Source organism: Neoarius graeffei, chromosome 5, assembly GCF_027579695.1.
Source record: "Neoarius graeffei isolate fNeoGra1 chromosome 5, fNeoGra1.pri, whole genome shotgun sequence".
NCBI classification, from domain to species: Eukaryota; Metazoa; Chordata; class Actinopteri; order Siluriformes; family Ariidae; genus Neoarius; species Neoarius graeffei.
In genome coordinates, this window is record NC_083573.1 from 99758595 (window position 1) to 99786326 (window position 27732).

The window sequence follows — 27732 nt, forward strand, 5'->3', positions numbered from 1 at the left end:
TATAGTTATTCAGATATGCTTATTTTGGCAAATTATTATTGTATTGATAGCTAATGGCCAAACAGAAACATTACCCCAGATCTTCAAATTTGGCAGCTGTTGCTTCATTTTGGCATTTTTGATAGACCTTCATTTCCATGTTCCTTCAGGGAGGGGAAAAAAAAAAACTTTATATTTGTTCGAAAAAAAACTTCAAAACATGATGCAACTTTTCTTGATTTAAAGTCGAAAGACTTAATTTCATATTGAATGTGAAATTAGGTTGTCAACCTTAACAAAATGTCTTTCACATACAAAAGTCATTTAATCAAGGGAACTTAAGTTTCATCCACGAGACCTTGTCAACCCTCATGTGCATCTAAGGGTTAAAAAGGTCTAGTGGATGAAACTTAAGTTCCCTCCCTTAATTAAATGACTTTGTTTGTGAAAAACCAAAAACAGTTTGGAAAATTAACATTCTAGATGACAATAGCAAGATTAAAAATTCAAGATGTATTTATCTACTGAAATAGGCCTAAATCTTTTGGGCACCTTTCACAACTAACTCACGTGACAAGTGTACAAGGTCATGTGACCCATTTAAAGATTGTGAACATTAATGTCAATGAAGTGTCAATTGCTCAAAAGCAGTAATCTAACTAATTTCCTGCAGTTTGGTTGTCTATTTCCTAGATTTTTTTTGTTTTTGTTTGTTTTTTCAAAATCCCGACATCCAGATGCGTTTCCATGTTGCAGGAGCGAGAGCTTGTAATAAACTCCCCACTAGCAGCAGAAGACCTTAGATTTTGAGGTGGAAACAGCAATATTCTTAATCAACGCGGTAAGATGAAGATTTTAAGCTAGGTTTCATGCTTCTACCCAGAATGTTTAGTGAAAATCATTATTTTGGAATCTGCCTCCTAACTATAACAATATACTGGAATAAAAGTTAGGTGAAGTTAAGTGGGCCATCTCTCTCTCTCTCTCTCTCTCTCTCTCTCTCTCTCTCTGAGTGCATGCTTGGAGTGAGTGGGCAGAGCATGTTGAGTGAGAATGTGTTTGTCGCTTCCTGTTGACGATCTTTTCTACCTTTATAATACTATTTTGATTCATTCTGTTTATTTAACATTGTCTTTTATAAACACATTGCGTTTCTCTGAACAATAGAAGAAAGTTTCTGGGTGTCAGCAGCAGCATTTCACTGGGCAGCATGGTGACCCATGGTACTGGAATGTTTGACTCACTAATGTGGCACCACACAGTTAAAGTAGTGAGCGGTATGCGTATGGAGGACTACAGCCTGGCTGTGGGGGAACTGATGGTCCATGAGAGTGTTTTGGCAATGTCCAGAATGAACAGTGCAGTGGTTCTGTTTCTGAACACAATGGAAAGTGCTTCACTCCTTACAAAAATGTGATGCTATCAAAAGTCCCCCCTTTCATTAAAGATGATACTCTCTCGCAGGGCTGTCGACAGGGGGGGACAACAGGGTATTTTGTCCCGGGCCCAGGCATGAGGGGGGGCCCAGAACTGGTCCCTCATGAAGATGCCATTAATCATTCTGTTTCATTTCAAAATGTGTTGATTTGGGGGAGAAAAATGTGCTATATTTGCATTCAGTGAATGATTTCTGGTTCTTTTGCCTTTATTGTCTTCGAAAATAGATTCAAGAACCCACCTACCACCCCTAATGCAGAAATGGTTTGGTCTTTGATTAAGGCGCCAAATAACACGGTATTATTCCATCATAACGCTTCGACAATAAGCGTGCGAGCCCGTTTGCCAACATGCACAAGTCAGGAGCAAAGAAAAGAAAAGAGAAAAAGAGATGAAGAAGCCAAGAGCCTCAGGGGCTCACTGCATAGCACTGGCGGCTCGTTAATAGGGGCGATTTGGGCGACGCACTCCCAAACAGGGAGGGAGATTTTTCTTCTTTTTTTATCTACTCCTACTACCCACAGTAATGTCATTGTCCAATCAGGTTAAGGTCACACCTGGTGTAGCCACGCCCTTTTGGGGCGATTTCTATCAGGTTCAGATTTGCCCCAAAATCTCCCATTGACACTAATGGTACGTACGTTTTTTTCGAAAATGATGCTCCCAATGCATTTTCTATTAGGTTTTATGTGCTCGCACAAGCAGCGTGCTTACGTCATACGCCTGTTGCGCCGCGCAAGTGTTGCCAGATTGGTTTTTAGTGCATTTTGGCGGGTTTTGAACATAATTTTGGGCTGGAAAACGCAACTTGCGCGGGAAATGTGTGAACATTCTATGAAGATGGCGGCGAGTGTTGAGTGCAACAATACGATAGCGTCTCTGAAAGAAGTTCCCTTTAGTCGTCGTACCAATGAGGAGAAAACGGCAATCAAACAGCTAGGACCTCCTAGACCGAATTTAAACATCAAGCAAGTGTCTACGAAGGGGGAGAAGACCTACTCAAGAGGTTTTAACAAGAACTGGTACCACCGGAAAACTTGGCTAGCTGGCTGTGATGTAGTCAATGCTCGTTTTTGCTACCCTTGCATTCTCTTCCACCCTGGAAGTAGCACAGCAGACGGTACAGTGATATCTGATATTTGAATTTACTAGGCAAAAGTTGTTTTTGTGTGTGTTTTACCAATGGCAGTTTAACATTGCCATGCTTGGAATATTTCAGTAGCCTCAAGTTCTCTCTGACTTGGTGTAAATTAAGCATATTTTCAGTTTTTATATATTGTACAGTATATGTGTTCATTGGAGCCAGCAGCACCTTACCTTTTTTCCAACTTGTTAAGCCAAGTTGCACTGACTACAAAACCTTGTGTAACCTTGTGTGTGTATATAGCTAAATAACTAAAGCCTTTTGTGTTCATCGGCATGCTTGTAATACTTTAAATTTCCTCTTAGGCATGGCTTTCTGGAGGAATTCTTGGGGAAAAAAACTGCAGAATTTATTTAGAATTATTTGTTGTTAAAATGGTGCAATTCCATATAAAAAAAACCCACATAATTAAGCTGCACATGTTTGATGGTTATGCTTTTCTTCATCTTTTTCAAAACTTAAATAAACACTTATTTTGGATTTATATCCTGCCACTTTAATTGCATTCTTTAGAATTGAAGAAATTAGAATATGTTTATAATTAAGAATTTGTGTCTACTTATTATAGAATACTGGAATAATATGAGAAAATGAGTAATGTAATATTAATTGATTGTGATGCCAGATGTTTTGCTTTGAAGGCTTCACAATGAATCTTCCTTAGTTTTAGCCTGGCAAGCTAGACTAAATGTGAATATTTGCCACTCGTAGGCAAAAATATTTTTGGCCGCTAGGCGAGTGGGTCTAGTTTACTAGGCTACCTTAGTTTGCCACCTTTAACTTGTTCAGTGTTGCCACCTAGTGGAGAGAAGAGATATTGTCTATATTGATATCTGAATTTACCAGGCAAAAACAAGTTCGGCCAATTGATTTGCTACCTAGGTCAATTTACTTCAGTCCTGTGGACATTTACGGTCCGTGTAGACATAATGGGGGAAAATTGCCCCCCCTGAAAAAAAATTCAGGAGCCGCCACTGCAGGAGAGGCTCAATGGGCTGGCTATGCTCTCTATAGAGTGCGAACTTGCAAAGAAGCTGGACTTCAATGACCTTATTGACGACTTTGCCACAGCAAAAGTCCGGCGCATTGCATTTCGCACCTGAATAGTTGCAGACTAAGGAAATGTTCAAACTGTAAATATGTTGAAATGTTGAAATAAAATGGTTGACTGTTATAATGGGCTTGGAATACCCGTTATTTAAGGGTTGGAGTGAATGGAGACTGTGAAAAGAGGGGTTGGGTGTGGGTGGTTGCTGTGTGGCGATGTGCGTGCGCGCGTATGTGTGTGTGGGGGGGAGGGGGGCTCACTCAGATTATTTTGTCCCGGGCCCAGCCAAAGCTGTCAACGGCCCTGCTCTCTCGCTCTGGCACACTCATTTCCCCCATTTAAAAAGATCACAATTGGGAGTAAATCTGACTTACTCAGGCATGTAATGTCTTTGAAAAGGTTCACATACATGATCCTGAACAATAGCAACACTGAACTAGTGCACACATTAACTTTTAAGCTTGTTGGATTTGATTATATAATGTACGTAACGGCCAGTACAGTGAAGTGTTTCGGCTGTGAACAAACAGGGCACCTCGTGCGGGTGTCTCCCCATTATACAGGTGGAGGGACCAGTGTTTTGGCTCGGGGCAGCATTGGGCTGGAACAAACTGATCGGGCCGGAACAAACTGATTAGGCAGCTGGTGTGGTTGGGGTTGACTGTCCCTCGGATGGGGCTGGAGCAGCTAGCGGAGTAACCTGCATAACGGAGTAACCTGTGGTGCAGGAAATTTGAAGTGTGAAGCACCAAGACTGACTCAGGACCCAGTGATTGGGTGAATAAAACTGGTCCCCCTGAGTTCACTGTGCAAGCTGAGCTGAGTCCATATGAGAATAACACAGAACAAGAAAGTGATGATTCTGTAATGAACACACAGGACAGCACTACTGCTGACCTTGATTCACTTTTAGGAGGGAATACTGACTCTGTAATGATGGAAACAGACCAGAGCATTTTTAAAACACCTGCAAAGAGCAAAAATAAGGAAAAAGATGCAGTAATGAAACAAGGGGGGAAAAAAAGCAGAGAAAGAGCATGTGGAAAGTGAGGTTGTTTTTTTTTTTTTTCCTGACCCCAGTGTCTCTGTCACCACTGTGGGCAGTTGGGTTGGGAAAGACTATAAAATAGACGAAATTAAGCATTTTCTGAAAGTGACTAAAAACGTGAGAATGGTTAAAATCAGAGATTATTTTCCAGACCTGAAAAGACATTTTATGGTTTGAAACCATAAAATGACTACTTAGTGAAGGACATGTTGATGACAAAGAAGTATATCATTTCAAGAAAATTGTAACAAAACTTAATCTGCTGAATAGTGATGGTGGTGAAATGTCATAGTTCTCTCAGGTCCTTGGTGGCTGTATACTTTTTCTATTGTGTACTCTCTTCTGGTTTGTCATGGAGGACATTCACACTGCATCTCTGAATGTAAAACGGCCAAGAGACAGCAGGAAGACAGCACAGCTGTGTGAAGTGATGAGACAGAAAATAACACATTATTTATGCAAGAAACCCACAATGATAATAGAAATGCTGTTCACTGAACACAAGAATGGGCGGGCCTATCTTTTTAAGCCACAACACTTTTACTAGTGGAGGAGTTGCTATTTTATTTTCGAAGCACTTTACACAAATCTCTTACACTATGGAAGAGATCATAGATGGCAAACTGTTTAAAAGTTGGAGCCCACTTTGAGGAACATGTTTCTGTTTTTATTTGTGCATGTGCTCCAACTTCACCAGTGGAAAGATTGGGTTTTTAGACAAATTATGCAAAACTGTAGAAATGTGCAGTAATGAACAACATTTATTTGTGGGCAGAGATTTCAATTGCATATGAGAGAACACTGACCATAATCATGTGGAGCTGCACATGCCTTCTCACAAATGGCTCATTCACACAGTAGAAAATCATGAGTTAAGTGATGTTTGGAGAGCTTTTCATAAAGCTCAAAAACAGGACACAGGCTCTCACGCAACAATTTTATGTCTCTTACAAGGTTGGACACCCCTCCTAGAACTGCCACCTTATTATGGTGGAGGGGTTTGCATGCTTGAATGATCCTAGGAGCTATGTTGTCAGGGGCAATACACCCCTGTTAGGTCTCCCAAGGCAGACAGGTCCTAGGTGACAGGCCAGACCAAGAGCAGTTCACCAAAACCCTTATGGATAAAAGATCAAGGACCGTGACGCCGCCTGGTATGGCGCAGCCGGGACCCCACCCTGGAGCCAGGCCCGGGGTTGGGGCTCGTATGCGAGCACTTGGTGGCCGGGCCTTTGCCCACGGGGCCTGGCCGGGCTCAGCCCGAAGCAGTGACGTGGGCCCGACCTCCTGTGGGTTCACCACCCACAGAGGTAGCTGTAGGGGGCCAGTGCACTGTGGATTGGGCGGCAGTCGAAGGCAGGGGCCTCGATGACCTGATCCCCGAACACAGCGGCTAACTGTTGGGACATGGACTGTCACTTCACTGGGGGGGTAAGAGCCTGAGCTTGTGCGGGAGGTCGAGAGGTACCGGCCAGAGATAGTCGGGCTCACCTCCACACACAGCTTGGGCTCCAGAATCCAGCTCCTCGAGAGGGGCTGGACTCTCCACTTTTCTGGAGTTGCCCATGGTGAGTGGCGGCGGGCTGGTGTGGGCTTGCTTATAGCTCCCCAGCTCAGCCGCCATGTGTTGGAGTTTACCCCAGTGAATGAGAGGGTCGCCTCTCTGCACCTTTGGGTCAGGGAGAGGGCTCTTGCTGTTGTTTGTGCCTACGGGCTGAATAGCAGTATAGAGTATCCGGCCTTCTTGGAGTCCCTGGGAGAGGTACTGAGAGGTGCTCAGACCGGGGACTCCATTGTTCTACTGGGGGACTTCAACGCTCATGTGGGCAACGACAGTGATACCTGGAGGGGCATGATTGGGAGGAACGGCCTCCCCGATCTGAACCCGAGTGGTGTTTTGTTATTGGACTTCTGTGCTAGTCACGGTTTGTCCATAATGAACACCATCTTTGAGCATAGGGGTGTCCATAAGTGCACGTGGCACCAGGACACCTTAGGTCGGAGGTCAATGATCAACTTTGTTGTCATTTCATCTGATCTCCGGCCCTATGTCTTAGACACTCGGGTGAAGAGAGGGGCTGAGCTGTCAACTGATCACCACCTGGTGGTGAGTTGGATCTGCTGGCGGAGGAGGAAGCTGGACAGACCTGGCAGGCCCATACGTATGGTGAGGGTCTGCTGGGAACATCTGGCCGAGCACTCTGTCAGGGAGGTCTTTAACTCCCACCTCTGGGAGAGCTTCTCCCAGCTTCCGAGGGAGGTGGGGGACATTGAGTCTGAGTGGACCATGTTCTCTACCTCCATTGTAGACGCGACTGTTCGGAGCTGTGGCCGCAAGGTCTCCGGTGCTTGTCGTGGCGGCAATCCCCGAACCCGGTGGTGGACACCGGAAGTAAGGCATGCTGTCAAGCTGAAGAAGGAGTCCTATCGGGCCATGTTGGCCTCCGGGACTCCTGAGGCAGCTGACGGGTATCAGCAGGCCAGGCGTGCTGCAGCTCGGGCAGTTGCGGAGGCAAAAACTCGGAACTGGGAGGAGTTCGGTGAGGGCATGGAGGAGGACTATTGGTTGGCCTCGAAGAAATTCTGGCAAACCATCCGGTGCCTCAGGAGTGGGAAGCAGTACTCTGCCAACACCGTTTACAATGCGGGTGGGGAGCTGTTGACCTCGACTGGGGACATTGTCGGGCGGTGGAAGGAATACTTAAAGGATCTCCTCAATCCCACCGTCACATATTCCATTGAGGAATCGGAGGCTGATGACTGAGAGGTGGACTCGTCCATTACCCAAGCCGAAGTCACTGAGGTGGTTTGCAAGCTCCTCGTGGCAAGGCACCGGGGGTGGATGAGATCCGCCCTGAGTATCTCGAGTCTCTGGATGTTGTGGGGCTGTCTTGGCTGACACGCCTCTGCAACATCACGTGGCGGTCGGGGACAGTGCCTCTGGAGTGGCAGACTGGGGTGGTGGTCCCTCTTTTTAAGAAAGGGGACAGGAGAGTGTGCTCCAATTATAGGGGAATCGCACTTCTCAGCCTCCCAGGGAAGGTTTACTCCAGGGTAATGGAGAGGAGAATTCGGCCAATAGTCGAACCTCGGATCCAGGAGGAACAATGCAGTTTTCGTCCTGGTCGCGGAACACTGGACCAGCTCTATACCCTTCATAGGGTGCTTGAGGGTTCATGGGAGTTTGCCCAACCAGTCCACATGTGCTTTGTGGATCTGGAGAAGGCATTCGACCATGTCCCTTGTGGTATTCTGTGGGGGGTGCTTCAGGAGTATGGGGTTTGGGGCTCTTTGCTAAGGGCTGTCTGGTCCCTGTACGAACGGAGCAGGAGTCTGGTTCGCATTGCCGGCAGTAAGTCAGACCCATTCCCAGTGCATGTTAGACTCCGGCAGGGCTGCCCTTTGTCACCGGTTCTGTTCATAATTTTTATGGACAGAATTTCTAGGTGCAGCCAGGGGCCAGAAGGACTCCTGTTTGGGAACCACAGGATTTCATCTCTGCTTTTTGCGGATGATGATGTCCTGTTGGCTTCTTCAAACCAGGACCTTCAGCATGCACTGGGGCGGTTTGCAGTCGAGTGTGAAGCGGCTGGGATGAGAATCAGCACCTCCAAGTCCGAGGCCATGGTTCTCGACTGGGAAAGGGTGGCTTGCCCTCTCCAGGTTGGTGGAGAAGTCCTGCCTCAAGTGGAGGAGTTTAAGTATCTTGGGATCTTGTTCACGAGTGAGGGAAGGATGGAGCATGAGATCAACAGGTGGATCAGTGCAGCCTCTGCAGTGATGCGGTCGCTTTACCGGTCCGTCGTGGTGAAGAAGGAGCTGAGCCAAAAGGCAAAGCTCTCGATTTACCGGTCGATCTACGTTCCGACTCTCACCTATGGTCATGAGCTTTGGATAATGACCGAAAGAACAAGATCGCGGATACAAGTGGCTGAAATGAGTTTCCTTCGCAGGGTGGCTGGGCGCTCCCTTAGAGATAGGGTGAGAAGCACAGTCACTCGGGAGGAGCTTGGAGTAGAGCCGCTGCTCCTCCACATTGAGAGGAATCAGCTGAGGTGGCTCAGGCATCTCTTTTGGATGCCTCCTGGACGCCAGGCATGTCCCCCTGGGAGGTGGCCCCGGGGAAGACCCAGGACACGCTGGAGGGACTATGTCTCTCGGCTGGCCTGGGAACGCCTCTGTGTTCTTCCCGAGGAGCTGGCTGAGGTGTCTGGGTAAAGGGAAGTCTGGGCTTCCATGCTCAGACTACTGCCTCTGCGACCCGGCCCCGGATAAGCGGAAGACGACGAGATGAGACAAGGTTGGACAGGTTTTATGTTTTTAAGTATCATTTAAATATGATCAAAAGCTGCTTCATCATCCCTACTGGCCTTTCAGACCACAGTTTAGTCTCATGCATAGTAGGTTTGAGCTCTATTAAACCAAGGAGTGCTTACTGGCATTTTAATACAGATTTATTAAATGACCAACATTTTCAAGATTGTTTTACTTTTTTGAAAAATTTTAAAAAAGATATTTTATGTCTTTAAAACAGTGGAGAGACCTTGCTAAAATAAAAACCAACCAATTATCTTAATAATACACTATGAATGTTACAAGGGAATTGGCCCAGTCAATGGAAAAAAAAAAGAAAAAAAAAAGAAAACGAAATCGCAGAACTTCAGTCATTAACAGAATCAACAGGTGACCAAAACCATATTCAGATCCTCTCAGCTAAAAAGAAAAAAACTATCAGACCTCAGTTTTAAAGTGCAGGAGGCACTAAAGAGCATGGTTCCAGAAGGTGACCCTTAGCAAAAAGAAGTTTATTCAAGTGTACTATGAGTATACTTATTTTTTACTAAAACTGCAGAAGTATACTTGAAGTTGACTTTTTATAAACTATATTTTATATACTTAAGAATAGTATAGTGAAGTATACTTGGCTTATACTGAAAAGTATAAATAAAAGTTTAAGACTAAGTACATTAATACTAAGACTTATACTTTAATACTGAAACGTATACTTTAGTATACTTTTCACGTTTTTCTGCCACAAAGTACTAATACTTAGTATATCTTGCTCCAAGTGCATAATAAGGTCAAGTCATTGACTCATGCTTAACATTTAATTTATATATTAATATAATATAATGCTGGAGTTTAAAACTTTACAGTATATAGTATGTGTGCTCAATTGCATTATCTTTATGTACCTTAAAATCATACACAAAAACAGAAAAACTTTTGACTTGACTTTATTGATCAATTTCTCCAGTAAGGAAGGACTTGATTTCATAGGTCTTTATTTTTGAAATGTTTGAAAATATATCAAATTTGTTTTCAACATTCTGTCTTGTGATTTTGTAAATGCATCACACTCTTGTGTACATACAGTATGAGTAAACTTTAAGAATACATTAAGGAGTATATTTCCAGTATATAAATAGTAAGCTACAAGTAATATGCCAAGCAAACTTAAAGTATAACAAGTAAACTAGTGACATAACCAACGTTTATAACAGTATACTTAAAGTATACAATAATAAACTAAAAATAGGGACTTGAAGTATGTAACTAAGGGGTGTTGTAGCTCAGTCAACTAAAGCGCCATACCATAAATCTGGGGACCTGGGTTCGATTCCAACCCAAGGTAATTTCCTGATCCCTCTCCTGCTCATTTCCTGTCTCTACACTGTCCTATCCAATAAAGGTGAAAAAAGCCCCAAAAAAGAAGTATATCGATAAGTGTACTTGTGGTATACTTTAAGCATGCAAGAGGGATATACCAAGTACATTGATAGTATATAGATGAGTGTATTTGTTGTATACTTTAAAGTGTACTTTTGCAAACTTAAAATGAACTTTAAAGTATACTTTTATAAACTTGAAATGTTCCAATTTAGTCCGAAAAAGTATTAAATTTGTATACTTTCTAGTACACTAAAAGTACATGGTCTGTAGTATACTTGCTATACTTATACTCATACTGAAGCATACTTAATAAAATGAACTTTAAGTATACTACTTTTTGCTAAGGGGAACCAAATGGATGCGCACTAAGGTTGTGGTTTTTTTTGTTTGTTTGGTTTTTTTTAATATGGAGAAAAAAAAGGACAAACATTTTATCAACAACCTGCATTCTGAAACCAGAGACATTTTATCTGAGACAGTTAAATGTGCAAAAGACCAGTCAGTTTTTATGAAAAGCTTTACACCTGCAAATACAAAGAGGACCAGGTAACAGAGCAGCTCTTCTGTAGAGGACTACCTCAAATATCACAAGACTCAGAATCAACACCGTGGAGCAATAATCCTAGAAGAACTGCAAAAAGCTCTACTGAGTATGGATTGTGGCAAAGCACCTGGAATCAACGACTTCCAGCAGAATTCTATCAGTCTTTCTGGGGTGTCCTAGGAGAAGACTTACTGGAAGTCCTTAACAATTGTCCAACTTGAGGTTTGCTGCCATTAACCCATTTAATCCCAAATTTTTCCCTGCAAAATAAGTGCATGCATTTCATTCCTTAGACCTCACTAGTACATAACATTTTTTTAATGATTTTTTTTCCATTTTATGCTGGTTATGTTGGTGAAAATGTAGGTAATATACTCGGCAACAATTGTTGCCAGTGGGAAACAGCATAGTCGAAATCTAAATTTTTTCAGTTTGACCTATTTATACATATTAATAATCAGGATATAACTAACAAGTGGTACATTGCACTTCTCGCATGCATACACAGTGTGGTTGTTGCACCGTCTGCATCTTTGGTAGCATTTTCCCGTGTTGACAGGCCAGTGATGTTTTCCATCACCTCTTGTGAAATCTCGAGGTTTCACAATTACAGATCTTCTGCCTTGACCAAGAGGTTGTTTTCCATATCTCTTAAGGAGATCCATGGACAAAACCCGCTGAAAGGTCAGGAGGTCATAGTCACTGCCAACAACATCTCTGAAGAACAGCCAGCTGTTCACCACTGCACTATGAAGAGACCAAGCCAGGACTGGCCACCACCACTTTTTTGACCTTATTGCAGATCTGTATCTTGACACGTGAAGATCATGGAGATCCATGCTGCCCATGTTTTGGTTGTATGTCAGGAAACACAGAGGCTGTTGCACTTTGACAAAGGCTTTTTTCTCTTTGCTCCACCTGGATGCTTGACCTTCTGAATATTTTTCTACAGCATTGGTTGCCATGGTTACAACACTTATCCTTCCAACGCACCAGTAGCTTCTCCCCCTCTGTAAGGACCTCAGTGCTCCCACGAGGCATTTTTTTGAAATCCTTCACACCTGTGAAAGGGATGTCATGCAGATGGCACTGCCTCAGTGTGCCGAGGGACCCATACCCTTGTTTGGTCATTTTCATCAATGAGGCTAAAGGAGGTGAAAAGGTTATCATGCACAAATGTGCATCCTGGAGGAACTTCTGCTTGCTCAGCCAGACCAAGGACAACACTGGGGCCCTGTTCCAAGCCAGTTTCTGGCAAAAGTGTGTGGACTCCACAATAGGGCTCCAGGTGAAACATGTACCCTGTGGGTGAAGCAAGGCTCCACAACTTGTATCCAAACCAGATTGGTTTGCCCCTGATAAACTGCTTGCAGCCATGCTTGCCATAGTAGGGGATCATGCTTTCATCAACTGATAGATGTTTTGTGTATGGCATCATCTTGTAAGAGTCACTGAGTGCACTGAAGATGGGTTGCACTTTAAAGAAAGGGTCGTCTGTGGCTTTTGAGTTATCAACCAGATATATTGAGGTCATTATCTCAAAGTGGTTCCTTCTCATTGCATTTTAGATGGCTTCATTGTAGACATCAGGGTCATATGACCAATACATGTGCCTCCGTGGCACAGAACTGTAGCCAGATGTGAGCAGAATCCCATAGAAAGTCAGCAACTCATCCGTGTTCAGATCAAGTGCCTTCCCTTTGGTTTGCATTGAATATGCATTTGACATCTCAACAGTGAGCTCCCTCAGAGTAGGAGGATACATCAACAGGAACAAATCAGCAGGGTCAGTTTTGGTTTGTTTGATGCAATCTGCTGCAGTTGGGCCATAGGCCACAAAATCTGGTCTATTGGATGTGGCTGGTCGTCAAGATCTTTTAAAAACCCTGTCCCTATTTTGTTTATTTTGAAGGGATTTTTTCTGTTTTTTATTGCATTTCAGGGTTTCATTTTCATCTGAGCATCTCCTTTTACTGCGCTGTGGGGTATCAGTAACCTCTGGGCATCTTCTTTTTTGGCTTGGTGCTGTGGGAGACACACTAGAATCAAGGGATATTTTCTGTTTTGGGGTTTCATTTTCCTCAGGACATCTTTTTTTTTTTTTTTTTTGGTAGTGGAGTCTCATTTTCCTCAGGGAGTCCCCTTTTTTTGGCTGGACACTGTGGGAGACTCACCAAATAGTGGCAATGGGTTTTCTTCATCACCAAATACTGCAGGAATTAGAGGTGAGATGGTGGGGCCATTGGGGGGACAGAGAGGGTCTGGGTGTAGGTCTGGACTTGTCAAGATGAAATTTTCCTCATCCACCTGATAGGTCACTTCTGCTTCACCATTTAACAATCTAGCAGGCAAATGGCCTGTTTCGCCTTGGTACTCTCTATCTGAGCAGTCACTATCACAGTCACTTTCAATTGCATCTTTTTTAACTGTAGGAATGACTGCGATGTAGCATACATCACTTTGGGGTTCTTTAAGGTCTAAGAAATCCAAAACCTCTGACAGTTTTAAGCTGTGTAGAAAAATTCCCCCCCCCCCCCCCCCCCCAAAAAAAAAAAAAAGAATAAACACCTAAAACCTAGCCTAGCATAAAACTTAGTATAACACTATGGCTATGTTTTATGCTAGTGACAACAAATGTTGCCATGCTTATATTTACTCTTCTTATTATGATCAAAATATGCATGAAGGCACATAGTTCTCATTATATATCAGTAGTAGACCCTTTAAAGGACATGGGACATGAAACATAAAAGCACGCTATATCAGTTTCTTTCCATTAAAAATATGAATTAATTGCATCAACAAATACAAAATCATCTATTAAATTCAGCAAAATCATTATATTCGTGATGATTATATGGCATTTCTGCTCGAGCTCCGATATGCATATTTTACAACCGGAAGAACCGCTGTCACGTGATCATACGTCACAAAAACTTTCGGGCACAGCACAAGCGGGTAGATGAATGGAGAAGTGAATGACAAGAAAATTGTTTTTATAGTCTTTAACGTACATTGAACATCATGGTGTATTGTGCTGCTTATGGTTGCAATAATTCCAATGGGAAATGCCCTGGAGTAAGTTTTTTTGCATTCCCCAAGGACCCGAAGCTGAGGAAAGTGTGGGCTCACTACTGCCGTAGAAAAAACTTTGCACCTACTGTTTCCCACAAACTGTGTTCGGACCATTTCACTGAGGATTCTTTCAACATTAATACTCAGGTACTGAGCGATATTAATTGCCAAGCCAAATTTAAGAGGCCGTATAGCCGGGTTCATGGAGGCAGTGATAGCGCCATAATATACAGGGCCTAACATTCCTACAACTGTAGAGACAGTCAAGAAATCCTGTAACATTAATGGACATTTAAATAAATGTTAAGTTATGTTGGTAAGTTTGTTTAACTTTTCTTAATTTTCATCTCTTTCGCCAAATGGCGTAGTGTTGTTGGCTGTGTGATGGCGTTTCGCCATTTTGAATGTTTTCATCTCGGACTCTGGAAGCATTGTATCTCAAGCAATCTCGAAAAATATCAGCAAAAAAAAGCTAGCTTGCAACGGACTTTAGCTAGATCTATGATGAACTTTCAATGTATGATACAAAAATAATACTTCTTTCAACAGATCGTTAGCCTTTGAGCAGAATTGTTTTTAACTTACCAGGAAGTGTTATCGAGCCGACTGCTTTCAGTTTCATGGGGATTGAATGAACTCTCAGTCTCAGAATCATCTGACCCGTCAGAGTAAAGACAAGATCCATGTTCATGTGAATTTCCAGCTATCGGTTTGAATTGATAGGGTCTAACTTCACATCTCTGTGAAACATCGGGAATATCACTGTCGATGGTGTCCATTTCGGTAACCTGTTTACATTAGATTCCCAAGCGCTGGCTCCTTGGAAAGTTTTTGTGACGTCACAGGTCACATGACCACCTAGCTAATTAACGAATCATTTGTTTTATGTTGATGTATAAAAAAGTTGAATAATGTGATGATTTTCACATTTTTGACGCCCTGCAGTGATTTTAGATAGCATTTCTTATGTCCTTTATACATAATTATCTCATCTCATCTCATTATCTCTAGCCGCTTTATCCTTCTACAGGGTCGCAGGCAAGCTGGAGCCTATCCCAGCTGACTACGGGCGAAAGGCGGGGTACACCCTGGACAAGTCGCCAGGTCATCACAGGGCTGACACATAGACACAGACAACCATTCACACTCTCATTCACACCTACGGTCAATTTAGAGTCACCAGTTAACCTAACTTGCATGTCTTTGGACTGTGGGGGAAACCGGAGCACCCGGAGGAAACCCACGCGGACACGGGGAGAACATGCAAACTCCGCACAGAAAGGCCCTCGCCGGCCCTGGGGCTCGAACCCAGGACCTTCTTGCTGTGAGGCGACAGCGCTAACCACTACACCACCGTGCCACCATACATAATTATACCCAGAAAAAAAATCCATGTCCCATGTCCTTTAAAAGATGCATGTTGAAAATAATTTAGTTATATCTGTACATTAAGGTATTTTACTTACTTCCTCTTGTAAAAGTTTGAGCCAGACATCTCCTTCTGGAGGTGCAGGCAGGAAGTAAAGAGGCCTGGTCATGTGACCATTCACACTAGTTACATGATATTGATATAATTTATAGGAGACAACTTATTTTTTCATTTCAAAACTTATATTAGCTACCCAAAGTCAAACCAACACTTCAAGAGATTTCAGAAGTAAAAAAAAAAGTGTGGCAACTTTTGTTGCCAGCTCCAGGAAGACAGTCCTCACCCTGCTGCCAAAGATGGGAGATCTCACTGACACAAAAAAATGTGACGAGGCTGGGAAGCATTCTGGAAGAGGTAATTCACCCTGATCAAACCTACTGTACACCTGGGAGGTCTATACTTGACAACATTTCTTTGGTTCAAGACATTGACATCTCAAATGTGTTTGAGCTGAATATGGAAATAATACCTATAGATCAGGAGAAAGCTTTTGATTAAGTAGAACATGATTATCTGTAGAAAACTCTCAAAGTTTTTGATTTTAGCCCCAAATTAATTGACAAAATAAGAGTTTCATACTGTGATATTGAAAATTATATTATATTTGGAATTACATTCTCAGCAAAAATTAACTGGAGCAAAAGCAAATCCCTTTTATTTGGGTAATGGTCAGTTGATGTGCCAAAATTCAGGAGGACTCTTATGGAAAAAAGATTGTTTTTAATTTCTGGGTGTGTACCTGGGAAATAATGTCTCCCATCTCATTATCTGTAGCCGCTTTATCCTGTTCTACAGGGTCGCAGGCAAGCTGGAGCCTATCCCAGCTGACTACGGGCGAAAGGCGGGGTACACCCTGGACAAGTCGCCAGGTCATCACAGGGCTGACACATAGACAACCATTCACACGTACGGTCAATTTAGAGTCACCAGTTAACCTAACCTGCATGTCTTTGGACTGTGGGGGAAACCGGAGCACCCGGAGGAAACCCACGCGGACACGGGGAGAACATGCAAACTCCGCACAGAAAAGCCCTTGCCGGCCACGGGGCTCGAACCCGGACCTTCTTGCTGTGAGGCGACAGCACTAACCACTACACCACTGTGCCGCCCCAGGAAATAATGTAGTGGTGCAAAAGAACTGGGGCGGGACCATTGGAAAAATTAAAAGGTCATTTAGACAAATGTAAAGTGTCTTATGAGGGGCGCACACTAATAATCTAGTGGCATCCTCCTTTTGGCACAAAATAGCTTGTATTGACCCACCAGTGACAATTAAAAAAAAAGTCAATTTTATTGGACTTTTTTGCAACAAATTACACTGTGCGCCACATAGTGTGGTGTATTTACCTAATGTCAGGTACGCGAGGGAGGCAGATGTACAGTAAGTGCAGAAGAAATCAGTTTATTTACAGTGAACAAATATACACACAAAGGCAAACAATCAAAAACGGCAGGCTAGATCAAAAACATGACACAGGCAAAAGGGTTGGGCGAGGCGCAAAAAGGATATCAGAGGCAAATCGAGAACGGGAATGAGAAACAGGCACAAGGATCAGGAAACGGGAAATCAAGAACACGGGTAGAAAGGCTTGATGATGTGTACAGACATAACGTAATACTTTGTGATGTCTGTGAAGATTCTCAGTCATCCAGGTCATAGTAAACTGTGGGTGGTAAAAGAGAGCAACTGGACTTGCTTGAAGATTCTTGAAGACGTTTCACCTCTCATCAGAAAGGCTTCTTCAGTTCTGTCTGACTAACGGGGAGTATCAGGTATTTTATCCTTTCATGGATGAAAAGCAATCCTAAGGTGTCGTTGAGTCATCCTGTTGGTGTGGGTCACTGGGGGCTGGGTGTGAATGGCCTAGAGAGTTGTTGGGGTGATCAATGGATTGTTGGTTCTCTCTGTCCTCCTGTGAGTCACTGAAAACAGCTAGGTTTTGGTGTGCATTCAGTTGTCTAGGAAGTGTGCCAAGGAAGTGTGCCAAACCGAATGACAATAATACAGTTTGTGTGTGTGAGAGTGTGTCAGTCAGTCTCCTGTGTGTGTTTATTCTGTCAAAACTTGAACACATATTGGAGTGTAGTGTCTGTAGGCTGCTCGCTCTCACAGGTGTGTCCTGTTCATGAGCTAATGGTGTGATGATAAATTGTAGCTGAGAGATTGTGGAGTGCAGAAAGACGTCGCTGCTCCTGTAAATGTGCTGATGTGGCGTCCTGTCCTCTGATTTCTGTGTGTGAGAGAAACACACTCACATTTCTGTTCCATGCTAAAGTTTAGCTGGATTATGGCTGTGTTTGTGTGTTTAAGGTCAGTGTTCTGATATTTCATCATTTCTCTTCCAGTCTGTGGGGGTGTAATCTGACAGAGGAAAGCTGTAGAGTTCTGTCCTCAGTTCTCAGCTCAAACTCCTCCCGACTGAGAGAACTGGACCTGGGTGACAATAACCTGCAGGATTCAGGAGTGAAGCTGCTCTCTGCTGGACTGGAGAATCCACACTGTACACTGGAGATACTGAGGTACACACACATCATGTTCTTTCTTCTCCATCATTAACTAAACAGATTTATGTTGTTTAAACTGTCATGTATTATTTTATAAGAAACTGAAATGTGTCCATGAGAATCAAATTTACTTTCTAGATTAATTCCATATCATGAACAAATCTAAATTAAACTCGTGAATTTTAATTATAGCTGTTTAGATCTTGTGTCTCCACCTCTGTCCCTTTCCCTTTTTTGTTGTTAAGTATATCATCTTATATGAGCTGAGACACGTGGATCTGCCCAAGTACAAATACACAGTCTCTCTATTTTATATTTTTATTCTGACATGAGAACCTTGTGTTCAGGGACACACTTTATTTCACAACTGATGGAACACACCTCATGTACCCATCAGATATTCACAGATTTCATCATTTCTCTTCCAGTCTGTGTTGGTGTAATCTGAGAGAGGAAAGCTGTAGAGTTCTGTCCTCAGTTCTCAGCTCAAACTCCTCCAGTCTGAGAGAACTGAACCTGAGACACAATAACCTGCAGGATTCAGGAGTGAAGCTGCTCTCTGCTGGACTGGAGAATCCACACTGTACACTGGAGAAACTGAGGTACACACACACACACACACAGAGTAAGTGTACTGTATATAAAGATTGTGTGTGTTGTGTAGTAAAGCTGAGTGATTTATGCTGTAACTGTGAGATGTTTCTCTCTACAGGTTGTCTAAATGCAGTATTACAGGTGAAGGCTGTGCTGCTCTGGTTTCAGCTCTGAGGTCAAATCCCTCATCACACCTGAGAGAACTGAATCTGAACTACAATAAACCAGGAGAATCTGGAGTGAAGCTGCTCTCTGATCTACTGAAGGATCCGCAGTGTACACTGAAGACACTACAGTGAGTTACTGACTGTCTCCACACACACACACACACACACACGAGTCTCTCGGACCCCTTGTCCTAACCCTGCCTTCAGTTACCAAAGTAGGGCTAAAAATTTACTTCAGTGCTTCGTGGTCACTCGGGCCAGTTTCCCTGAATTCTTAGTGGCCCAGGCCAAAATAAAGTGGCCCTTAAATTTCCTCAAGTCGAACACAAAAAAGAAAAAAAAATTTTTTTTACTTGAATAACACCCCATGGTGTTTAACGTATGCCCCCAGAAATGGATTAATCAAAAACATTAATTCTGTGTAATTGTTGTTTAGATATTGTACATTATTCAAACATTACACTACATTGCTGTCATTTAGATGATCATTTTATTCAAAATGACTAACAGTAAGTGCATGTAGCCAAGAGAATCCAAGAGTGACTAGTGCTGAAGTATGAGTATAAACAAACAGCCTACAAATACTATCCAATATCTGGAATGATCAGGGTAGTTAAGAAGTTGAAGAAGCTTGGACAAATACATAGACAAGGAATTATTTAAGTATGATATTTTTATAGTTGGGGCGGCACGGTGGTGTAGTGGTTAGCGCTGTCACCTCACAGCAAGAAGGTCCAGGTTCGAGCCCCGTGGCCGGCGAGGGCTTTTCTGTGCGGAGTTTGCATGTTCTCCCCGTGTCTGCATGGGTTTCCTCCGGGTGCTCCGGTTTCCCCCAAAGACATGCAAGGTAGGTTAACTGGTGACTCTAAATTGACCATAGGTGTGAATGTGAGTGTGTCTATTGGCCCTTTTCCACTACCCTTTTTCAGCTCGCTTCAGCTCACTTCAGCCCGACACGGCTCGCGTTTCGACTACCTTAGAGCAGCACGACTCAGCTCGCTTCAGCCCTACTGAGCACCCAAAACTCGCACGGTTTTGGAGTAGGGCTGAAGTGAGCCAAACCGAGCTGAGTGGGGCTAGGGGCGTGAGGAGACACTCCCCTGTGCACTGATTGGTGAGGAGGAGTGTCCTCACATGCCCACACACGCCCCGCGAGCACGCTGGGATCTGTAAACCCGGAAGAAGATGAATTACGAATTACGAGAATTTCTGAAGCCTTATGCGCCTCGCCTCATCTATACGCTCTTGCCAGTATCTGTTGGCGTTGTCGGTGACGACAAGCCACAGCACCAAGACCAGCAACACTAACGACTCCATGTTTATTGTTTACTATCCGGGTCGTGAGACTACCGCTTAAAATATCACTGTTTGCGCCACCTAACGACATCACATGACGTCCACCCACTTTCGCTAACTCCACCCAATGTGTCCACCCACTTCCAGCCAGCACGGTTCAGCGCGGTTGTAGTCGAAATGCAACTCCAACAGCCCCACTCAGCTCGACTCAGCCCAACTCAGCACGGCACGGCTCAGCCCAACTCAGCCGCGTTGGTAGTGGAAAAGCGGCATAAGTGTCAGCCCTATGATGACCTGGTGACTTGTCCAGGGTGTACCCCGCTTTTCACCCGTAGTCAGCTGGGATAGGCTCCAGCTTGCCTGCGACCATGCAGAACAGGATAAAGCGGCTAGAGATAATGAGATGTTTATAGTTTCCAAAGTTTGACAGCATCTGCATTAAAATGGTTAGCCTATGCTTCTCTCCTAGCTTTTGCTCTTGAGCCTGTCCAAGAAACATTACGGTACAGTAGGCTGGTAGAGTTTTATTAGACTAGAGCTTGGTGCTTTGGGTTAATATGGTTATAGTTATGGTTTGGTATTTGGCAGATGCTTTTGTCCAAAGTGACTTACAATATCTAAACACTACATTATGAGTAAAACAATCCAATCACTCTACTCTGACTGAGCCTACCTCCCAGATGATAACTGCTTCATGACTTCAGGATTTCCCTTTTTATGCTCTGGCTTGGCTCAACCTCAGCTTTTAAGCAAACAAACTCGGCCTCTCTTTTACACATCATTTTACCAATTTTATTACTGTGTAGACAATTGTATGCCTCCGTGCTTTTGTAGTTCCTTTGCTCCTTGCCAAGTTTCATTTTTTAATGATTGCTGAAGCATGATTTTGAAAACAGGGCTCATTTTCTCAAAACAGTGAACACAATTCACAAAACCACAAACCCAAAGTGCAAAACTCCTCAAATGTCCTGCAAAATGAAGCACTGCATTCAGAACTACATCAACACTTATCAAAATCTGACTTTTACAGTACATCAGACAGCACACATTTCATTCATATTACCACATTTTTGTCCAACCAGCTCCACACTGCTGTTCTCAATCAAAAGCATTTTCATCTTTAGTGGGCTTGTCATCATAATTCTGTATGCAGAGAGAAACTGTTCAAGTCTCCAGAAATATGTACAGAAACACAAACACTGCTGAAGCAAAACCTTTTATTTTTCTCCATACAAAAAAAATAATATATAAATAAACTGCACAGCACATCGAACATTGCAATTGTAGGAACAAAAATATGCTCTGTCAAATACAGTGAACAGAAAACCAGAGGGGATAATATATAGGGGAAAAAAAACAGGAAAGAAGCATATTTAGATTCTTTTTCACCACCCAGTTGGGTCTGGCAAGTGTTTTGAGAAAATGAGCCGTTTTTAAAATCATGCTTCAGTAATCATAAAAAAAAAAGGATTGTAAATCTTTAGCATTGTGGTGTGTGTGTGTGTGTAAGGACTCTGATGATTGATGGTGTTTAACCTTATCATTCTGTCTTGTTCTCTGTCTTACAGCATTAAGATCTGAATCATTCACATTCAGATGTTGGAATTCCACAACAATAACCGTGACTGATCACATCCTTTATCCACTCAGCTCCACGCTACTTCACACCGATATTTCCTTATATATTTATTCTATTTATTCTGGCTGTTTAGCAGCTCCACATGGTTTCATTCAGTTTGTTAGAACACAACAGTGAAACAGGGCGGCACGGTGGTGTAGTGGTTAGCGCTGTCGCCTCACAGCAAGAAGGTCCAGGTTCGAGCCCCGTGGCCGGCGAGGGCCTTTCTGTGCGGAGTTTGCATGTTCTTCCCGTGTCCGCGTGGGTTTCCTCCGGGTGCTCTGGTTTCCCCCACAGTCCAAAGACATGCAGGTTAGGTTAAGTGGTGACTCTAAATTGACCGTAGGTGTGAGTGTGAATGGTTGTCTGTGTCTATGTGTCAGCCCTGTGATGACCTGGCGACTTGTCCAGGGTGTACCCCGCCTTTCGCCCGTAGTCAGCTGGGATAGGCTCCAGCTTGCCTGCGACCCTGTAGAACAGGATAAAGCGGCTACAGATAATGAGATGAGAGGTGAGATGAGACAACAGTGAAACATGTATTTCATTGGGTCACAGCTGTGATATTGATTCAGGTATTTTTGTCTTCAGTTTATATAATTTTAAAAACAGCAAATGACAACCTTCTTGTACATTTACTGCAAAGTCATTCCATACAATTCTGTATATATAATGATAAATTTATCTACAGTATGTGTAATACAAAATAAATGGTGACTAGGAACACACAAGAATGCTGTGTGTGTGTGTGTGTGTGTGTGTGAGAGAGAGGTTTTTTGAAAGCTGCACATTAGGGTAAAACTCTTTATTTCTGATGTTGTGCTGGAGACGCTGAGTGACACATTGCTTTATAATCATGTGTTAAAGAGAAAAATGGAAGAAAAAAGTGCTGAACTGTAGAAATGCAGTCGTCATGTGCCTGTTAGAGGGAGAGTGATATCCTGTAAACTCACTGTTGATGTGACAGATACAGCTGGAGACAAATCCATTTTCTGTCATTTTTTCCCAAAAGTTGGAGTGCCACCAAAATGACTGCTATAACATTTGTTTATATTTTTGATCGCCATAACATTCGCAATAACAAGTCACACTCATTGATACTTTAAATGTGTATTACCGTGTGTGAGAGGGAATAAGAACTCTTATTAAAACCCAATAGACATTTTCTCCTTTTTATTTTAGACATTTAAATATATGGTTTATTTATCAGTATTATAGAACACACCCTGAGCAGCTACATTTTAAAGTATTACAGATACAGGTGTCATGGAAGTCTGAATCTCAAAAGTATCCAAAAATACACTCACATGAAAGAAGTTACCTGAAAACACCTTTATTGCATAAAACAATGTCAGCATTTGAGTGTTTCCGGAAAAGCACTAAAATTCTCTTGAGACAACAGTCATTTTAAACAATGTCCAAGTACAAGGGACCTCCCTTGAATGGCCCCCAAACAAAATGACAGCTCCTATTAAAATCAATTGAAAGGACCTTTCTTTATGTGAACACAGACTTCTGATTGGCTGCCCAACACAGGCTTCCCATTGGCTAAAACACACAATTCCGCTAAGTTTGAAAATACAGACCCACTCGTAACTCCCACTAAATAACATCTCAAGCTTTTGGCTCCACAACAGAAGTGTGTTTAGTGCTTTAAGTGCTTCTACAATGATTACAATCAGTGGTAAATAAAACATAATTGTGGTGGCACACACAAACCTCTAAATATTTGAACTCATAAATTGTTCCGAAGCTCAGCTACAGTGGTGCTTGAAAGTTTGTGAGCCCTTTAGAATGTTCTATATTTCTGCATAAATATTACCTAAAATATCATCAGATTTTCACACAAGTCCTAAAAGTAGATAAAGAGATCCGAGTTAAACAAATGAGATAAAAAAAAATTATACTTGGTCATTTATTTATTGAGGAAAATGATCCAATATTACATATCTGTGAATGGCAAAAGTATGTGGACGTCTAGGATTAGCAGTTAATTTGAAGGTGAAATTAGAGTCAGGTGTTTTCAATCAATGGGATGACAATCAGGTGTGAGTGGGCACCCTGTTTTATTTAAAGAACAGGGATCTGTCAAAATCTGATCTTGACAACACATGTTTATGGAAGTGTATCATGGCATGAACACAATGAGGACCTCAGAAAAAACAGTTTTCTGAGGACCTCAGAAAAAGCATTGTTGATGCTCATCAGGCTGGAAAAGGTTACAAAACCATCTCTAAAGAATTTGGACTCCACCAATCCACAGTCAGACAGATTGTGTACAAATGCAGGAAATTCAAGACCATTGTTACCCTCCCCAGGAGTGGTCAACCAACAAAGATCACTCCAAGAGCAAGGTGTGTAATAGTCGGCGAGGTCACAAAGGACCCCAGGATAACTTCTGAGCAATTGAAGGCCTCTCTCACATTGGCTAATGTTAATGTTCATGAGTCCACCATCAGGAGAACACTGAACAACAATGGTGTGCACAGCAGGGTTACAAGGAGAAAGCCACTGCTCTCCAAAAAGAATATTGCTGATCGTCTGCAGTTTGCTAAAGATCACGTGGACAAGCCAGAAGGCTATTGGAAAAATGTTTTGTGGACGGATGAGACCAAAATAGAACTTTTTGGTTTAACTGAGAAGCGTTATGTTTGAAGAAAGGAAAACACTGCATTCCAGCATAAGAACCTTATCCCATCTGTGAAACATGGTGGTGGTAGTATCATGGTTTGGGCCTGTTTTGCTGCATCTGGGCCAGGACGGCTTGCCATCATTGATGGAACAATGAATTCTGAATTATACCAGCAAATTCTAAAGGAAAATGTCAGGACATTTGCCCCTGAACTGAATATCAAGAGAAGGTGGGTCATGCAGCAAGACAACGTCCCTAAGCACACAAGTCGTTCTACCAAAGAATGGTTAAAGAAGAATAAAGGTAATGTTTTGGAATGGCCAAGTCAAAGTCCTGACCTTAATCCAATCTAAATGTTGTGGAAGAACTAGAAGCGAGCAGTTCATGTGAGGAAACCCACCAACATTCCAGAGTTGAAGCTGTTCTGTATGGAGGAATGGGCTAAAATTCCTCCAAGCCGGTGTGCAGGACTGATCAACAGTTACCGATAATGTTTAGCTGCAGTTATTGCTGCACGAGGGGGTCACACCAGATACTGAAAGCAAATATTCACATACTTTTGCCACTCACAGATATGTAATATTGGATCATTTTCTTCAATATATAAATGACCAATATAATATTTTTTGTCTCATTTGTTTAACTGGGTTCTCTTTATCTACTTTTAGGACTTGTGTGAAAATCTGATGATATTTTAGGTCATATTTATGCAGAAATATAGAACATTCTAAAGGGCTCACAAACTTTCAAGCACCACTGTAATGGCCTGCTGACAGAAAAACCTCTAAGGAGAATATCATTCAGGCTAGGTAAAACAACATAATCTGTCAGTGATATTAGGAAAATATTTGTAGCAGGCTCATGCATGTTAGGCCCTGTCCACACGGCAACGGATTCAGGTGACTCCGATACAATTGCTTATCGTTTAGGCCTGGCGTCCACACGGCACCGGCGTTTTGGGTGCCCAAAACACAATCTTTTTGAGAACGGGTTCCAGAGTGGAAAGATCTGGCAACGTTGCCGTTGTGAAGTCGTCTGGATGAGTAGAACGGATTTGTTTACGATGACGTCACAACCACATGACTGTGAGTGCTTCACGCCGGGTAGAAGTGTAACGAACTCGATGCGAGTTGTCAACAAATCCTATAACTTGGTTCATGAGACGTGCTTACAAAATATTTTCACTGTGAATATTTATTGTGTAATGGTGCAAAGTGAGAGAGAGAGAGACTCTGCCCTTAGGGCAGAGTCAATCCCGCCAGCAAAAATAGGGAAAAAAAAAGGAGTGATCTCACCTCTTCAGATGTGGGTTTAAGTCCTACAATACATTCCTCAAAAAGGGCGTAGAAGAAATTAATCCATCAACGTGTATCATTCAATTTATTCCGGACCATTAAAGACGCCGCCTTCCGCATAGAATCATACGTCATCCTCGTCGCCATATTGGATAGGTCAAAGCGGAGAATAAAGATTCATGTGCTGCGTTTAACTGTACCAACAGGTTTACCATCCAAACGAGATCATATGGGATTACCTTTCACAGGTGAGAAACAACAAATTAATCCATCAATGAGTATCATTCAATTTATTCCGGACCATTAAAGACGCCGCCTTCCGCGTAGAATCATACGTCATCCTCGCCGCCATTTTGGAGAGGTCAAAGCGGAGAATAAAGATTAGCTGCGTTTAACTGTACCAACAGGTTTGCCGTCCAAACGAGATCACATGGGATTACCTTTCACAGGTGAGACTGGAAAAATACTTTTCATTGTATTTGGTCATTATAATGTAATTTTACAAACAGATTTTGGGCGGCACGGTGGTGTAGTGGTTAGTGCTGTCGCCTCACAGCAAGAAGGTCCTGGGTTCGAGCCCCGTGGCCGGCGAGGGCCTTTCTGTGCGGAGTTTGCATGTTCTCCCCGTGTCCGCGTGGGTTTCCTCCGGGTGCTCCGGTTTCCCCCACAGTCCAAAGACATGCAGGTTAGGTTAACTGGTGACTCTAAATTGACCATGAGTGTGAATGGTTGTCTGTGTCAGCCCTGTGATGACCTGGCGACTTGTCCAGGGTGTACCCCGCCTTTCGCCCGTAGTCAGCTGGGATAGGCTCTAGCTTGCCTGCGACCCTGTAGAACAGGATAAAGCGGCTAGAGATAATGAGATGAGACAAACAGATTTTCCTGACTTTGTGGCTAATATGAAGTCTCGCGCATAATAGTTTATGCACATGCGTCCTTACTTCTTCTATTGTTCTGGTGTCTCCGAAGGGACCGTCTTACAGCGCGCCTAGAGGTGTGGCATGTGTATTGCATCGTTTTCAGCAAGCGTTGCGTTGCCATATGGACCTGATATTTTACTGATTGTTGCCCATTTGGACGATATATTTTTAAATAACATCTCGTTGCCGTTGTCGTGTGGATGTAGCCTTAGTGTCTCAGGCCTCTAAATTATTAACCTGAGAAAGGTCTAACTTTCTAAACTGATGAACAAAAATCCATTCCATAGTTTGACCTATTGACCCTGTACTGTAACACAGAGAGCCTGGATTAAAGATAATTGTGGCCATAGAAACAGGAATCTAAACACATTTTGAACCTCTACAGCATGCTAAACAACTGTCTTGAGGTATGAAACAGTCATTTACATGCTACCTCTCCTTTCAAAGATATATGATCAATGATGTGACCTGATTGAGCCTACAGATCGATACGAGACCTGGAGCTGTTTTGATGCATTATGATGTTTTGCTATTTGATTTAGTGATTTGAGGTTGATGCTTTCAAATCAGCTCTTATACCATCAACAGAAATCTCATCTAATTCATCCGATTATTTTCTTTTTTTGTGCATCAGTGTGTTCGTGACAGCCGTCTAATTCCAGTTGTATGGTTAAACACAGCAAAATGTGGTACTGATCATTGGTCTCCATGTTCAGGGGAAACATTGGATCATAAATATTGTAACACAAGCCCTGCCACAATTCTAATACGTTTATTATTACACCATGTATCTCCTGCAGTGGAGGCCATCTTACCTGTCCTCTGATCCGGATGTTCACAGACAACTATAAACACTTCCTGATACATCTGTACACTGCTGTAACACATGGCTTCACTTCAGACAGCTATCTTCTATTTTCCTCAGAGGAATTCATCTTCTTCAGTCATTCAGATGCTCCAGCTAAATTATAGGATATTGGAGTGAAGCATAATGTGGTACGTTTGAATACTTCAGATGATCCAGGCTCCGTTCAACGACTATTAAACATTTACTGAGTGTCCAGACACCCTACACACTGTTTTTTGTGAAGTGTGTGTATTCAGAAGCAGTCAAGAGTCTTTTTTTTTTTTTAAGGAACATATACTTTTAAGGAGTTCCCAAACATGAATGCATTTTTGTTATTAATCTCACTTTATTTCTAGGCAAGTATCATTTACAAACCAGTAGATTTTCAGGACACAAACCCTCCTCTCCTGCGCTTGTTTGTTTTATCTGTAACCACTTATCCCATGCAGGGTCGCAGGGGGCAAGATGGAGCCTATCCCTGCTG

General features: G+C 42.8%; 1 protein-coding gene across 1 annotated transcript in view; it reads left to right on the forward strand.

Annotated features, from left to right (window-relative positions):
* Positions 1-27732, forward strand: part of LOC132887192 (NACHT, LRR and PYD domains-containing protein 3-like) — a 164097-nt gene that overhangs the window by 43218 nt on the left and 93147 nt on the right. The window contains exons 9-11 of the mRNA XM_060922663.1: positions 17724-17897; positions 18311-18484; positions 18595-18771. Coding sequence (XP_060778646.1) covers positions 17724-17897; positions 18311-18484; positions 18595-18771 — 525 coding nt within the window. The remainder of the gene's footprint in view (positions 1-17723; positions 17898-18310; positions 18485-18594; positions 18772-27732) is intronic.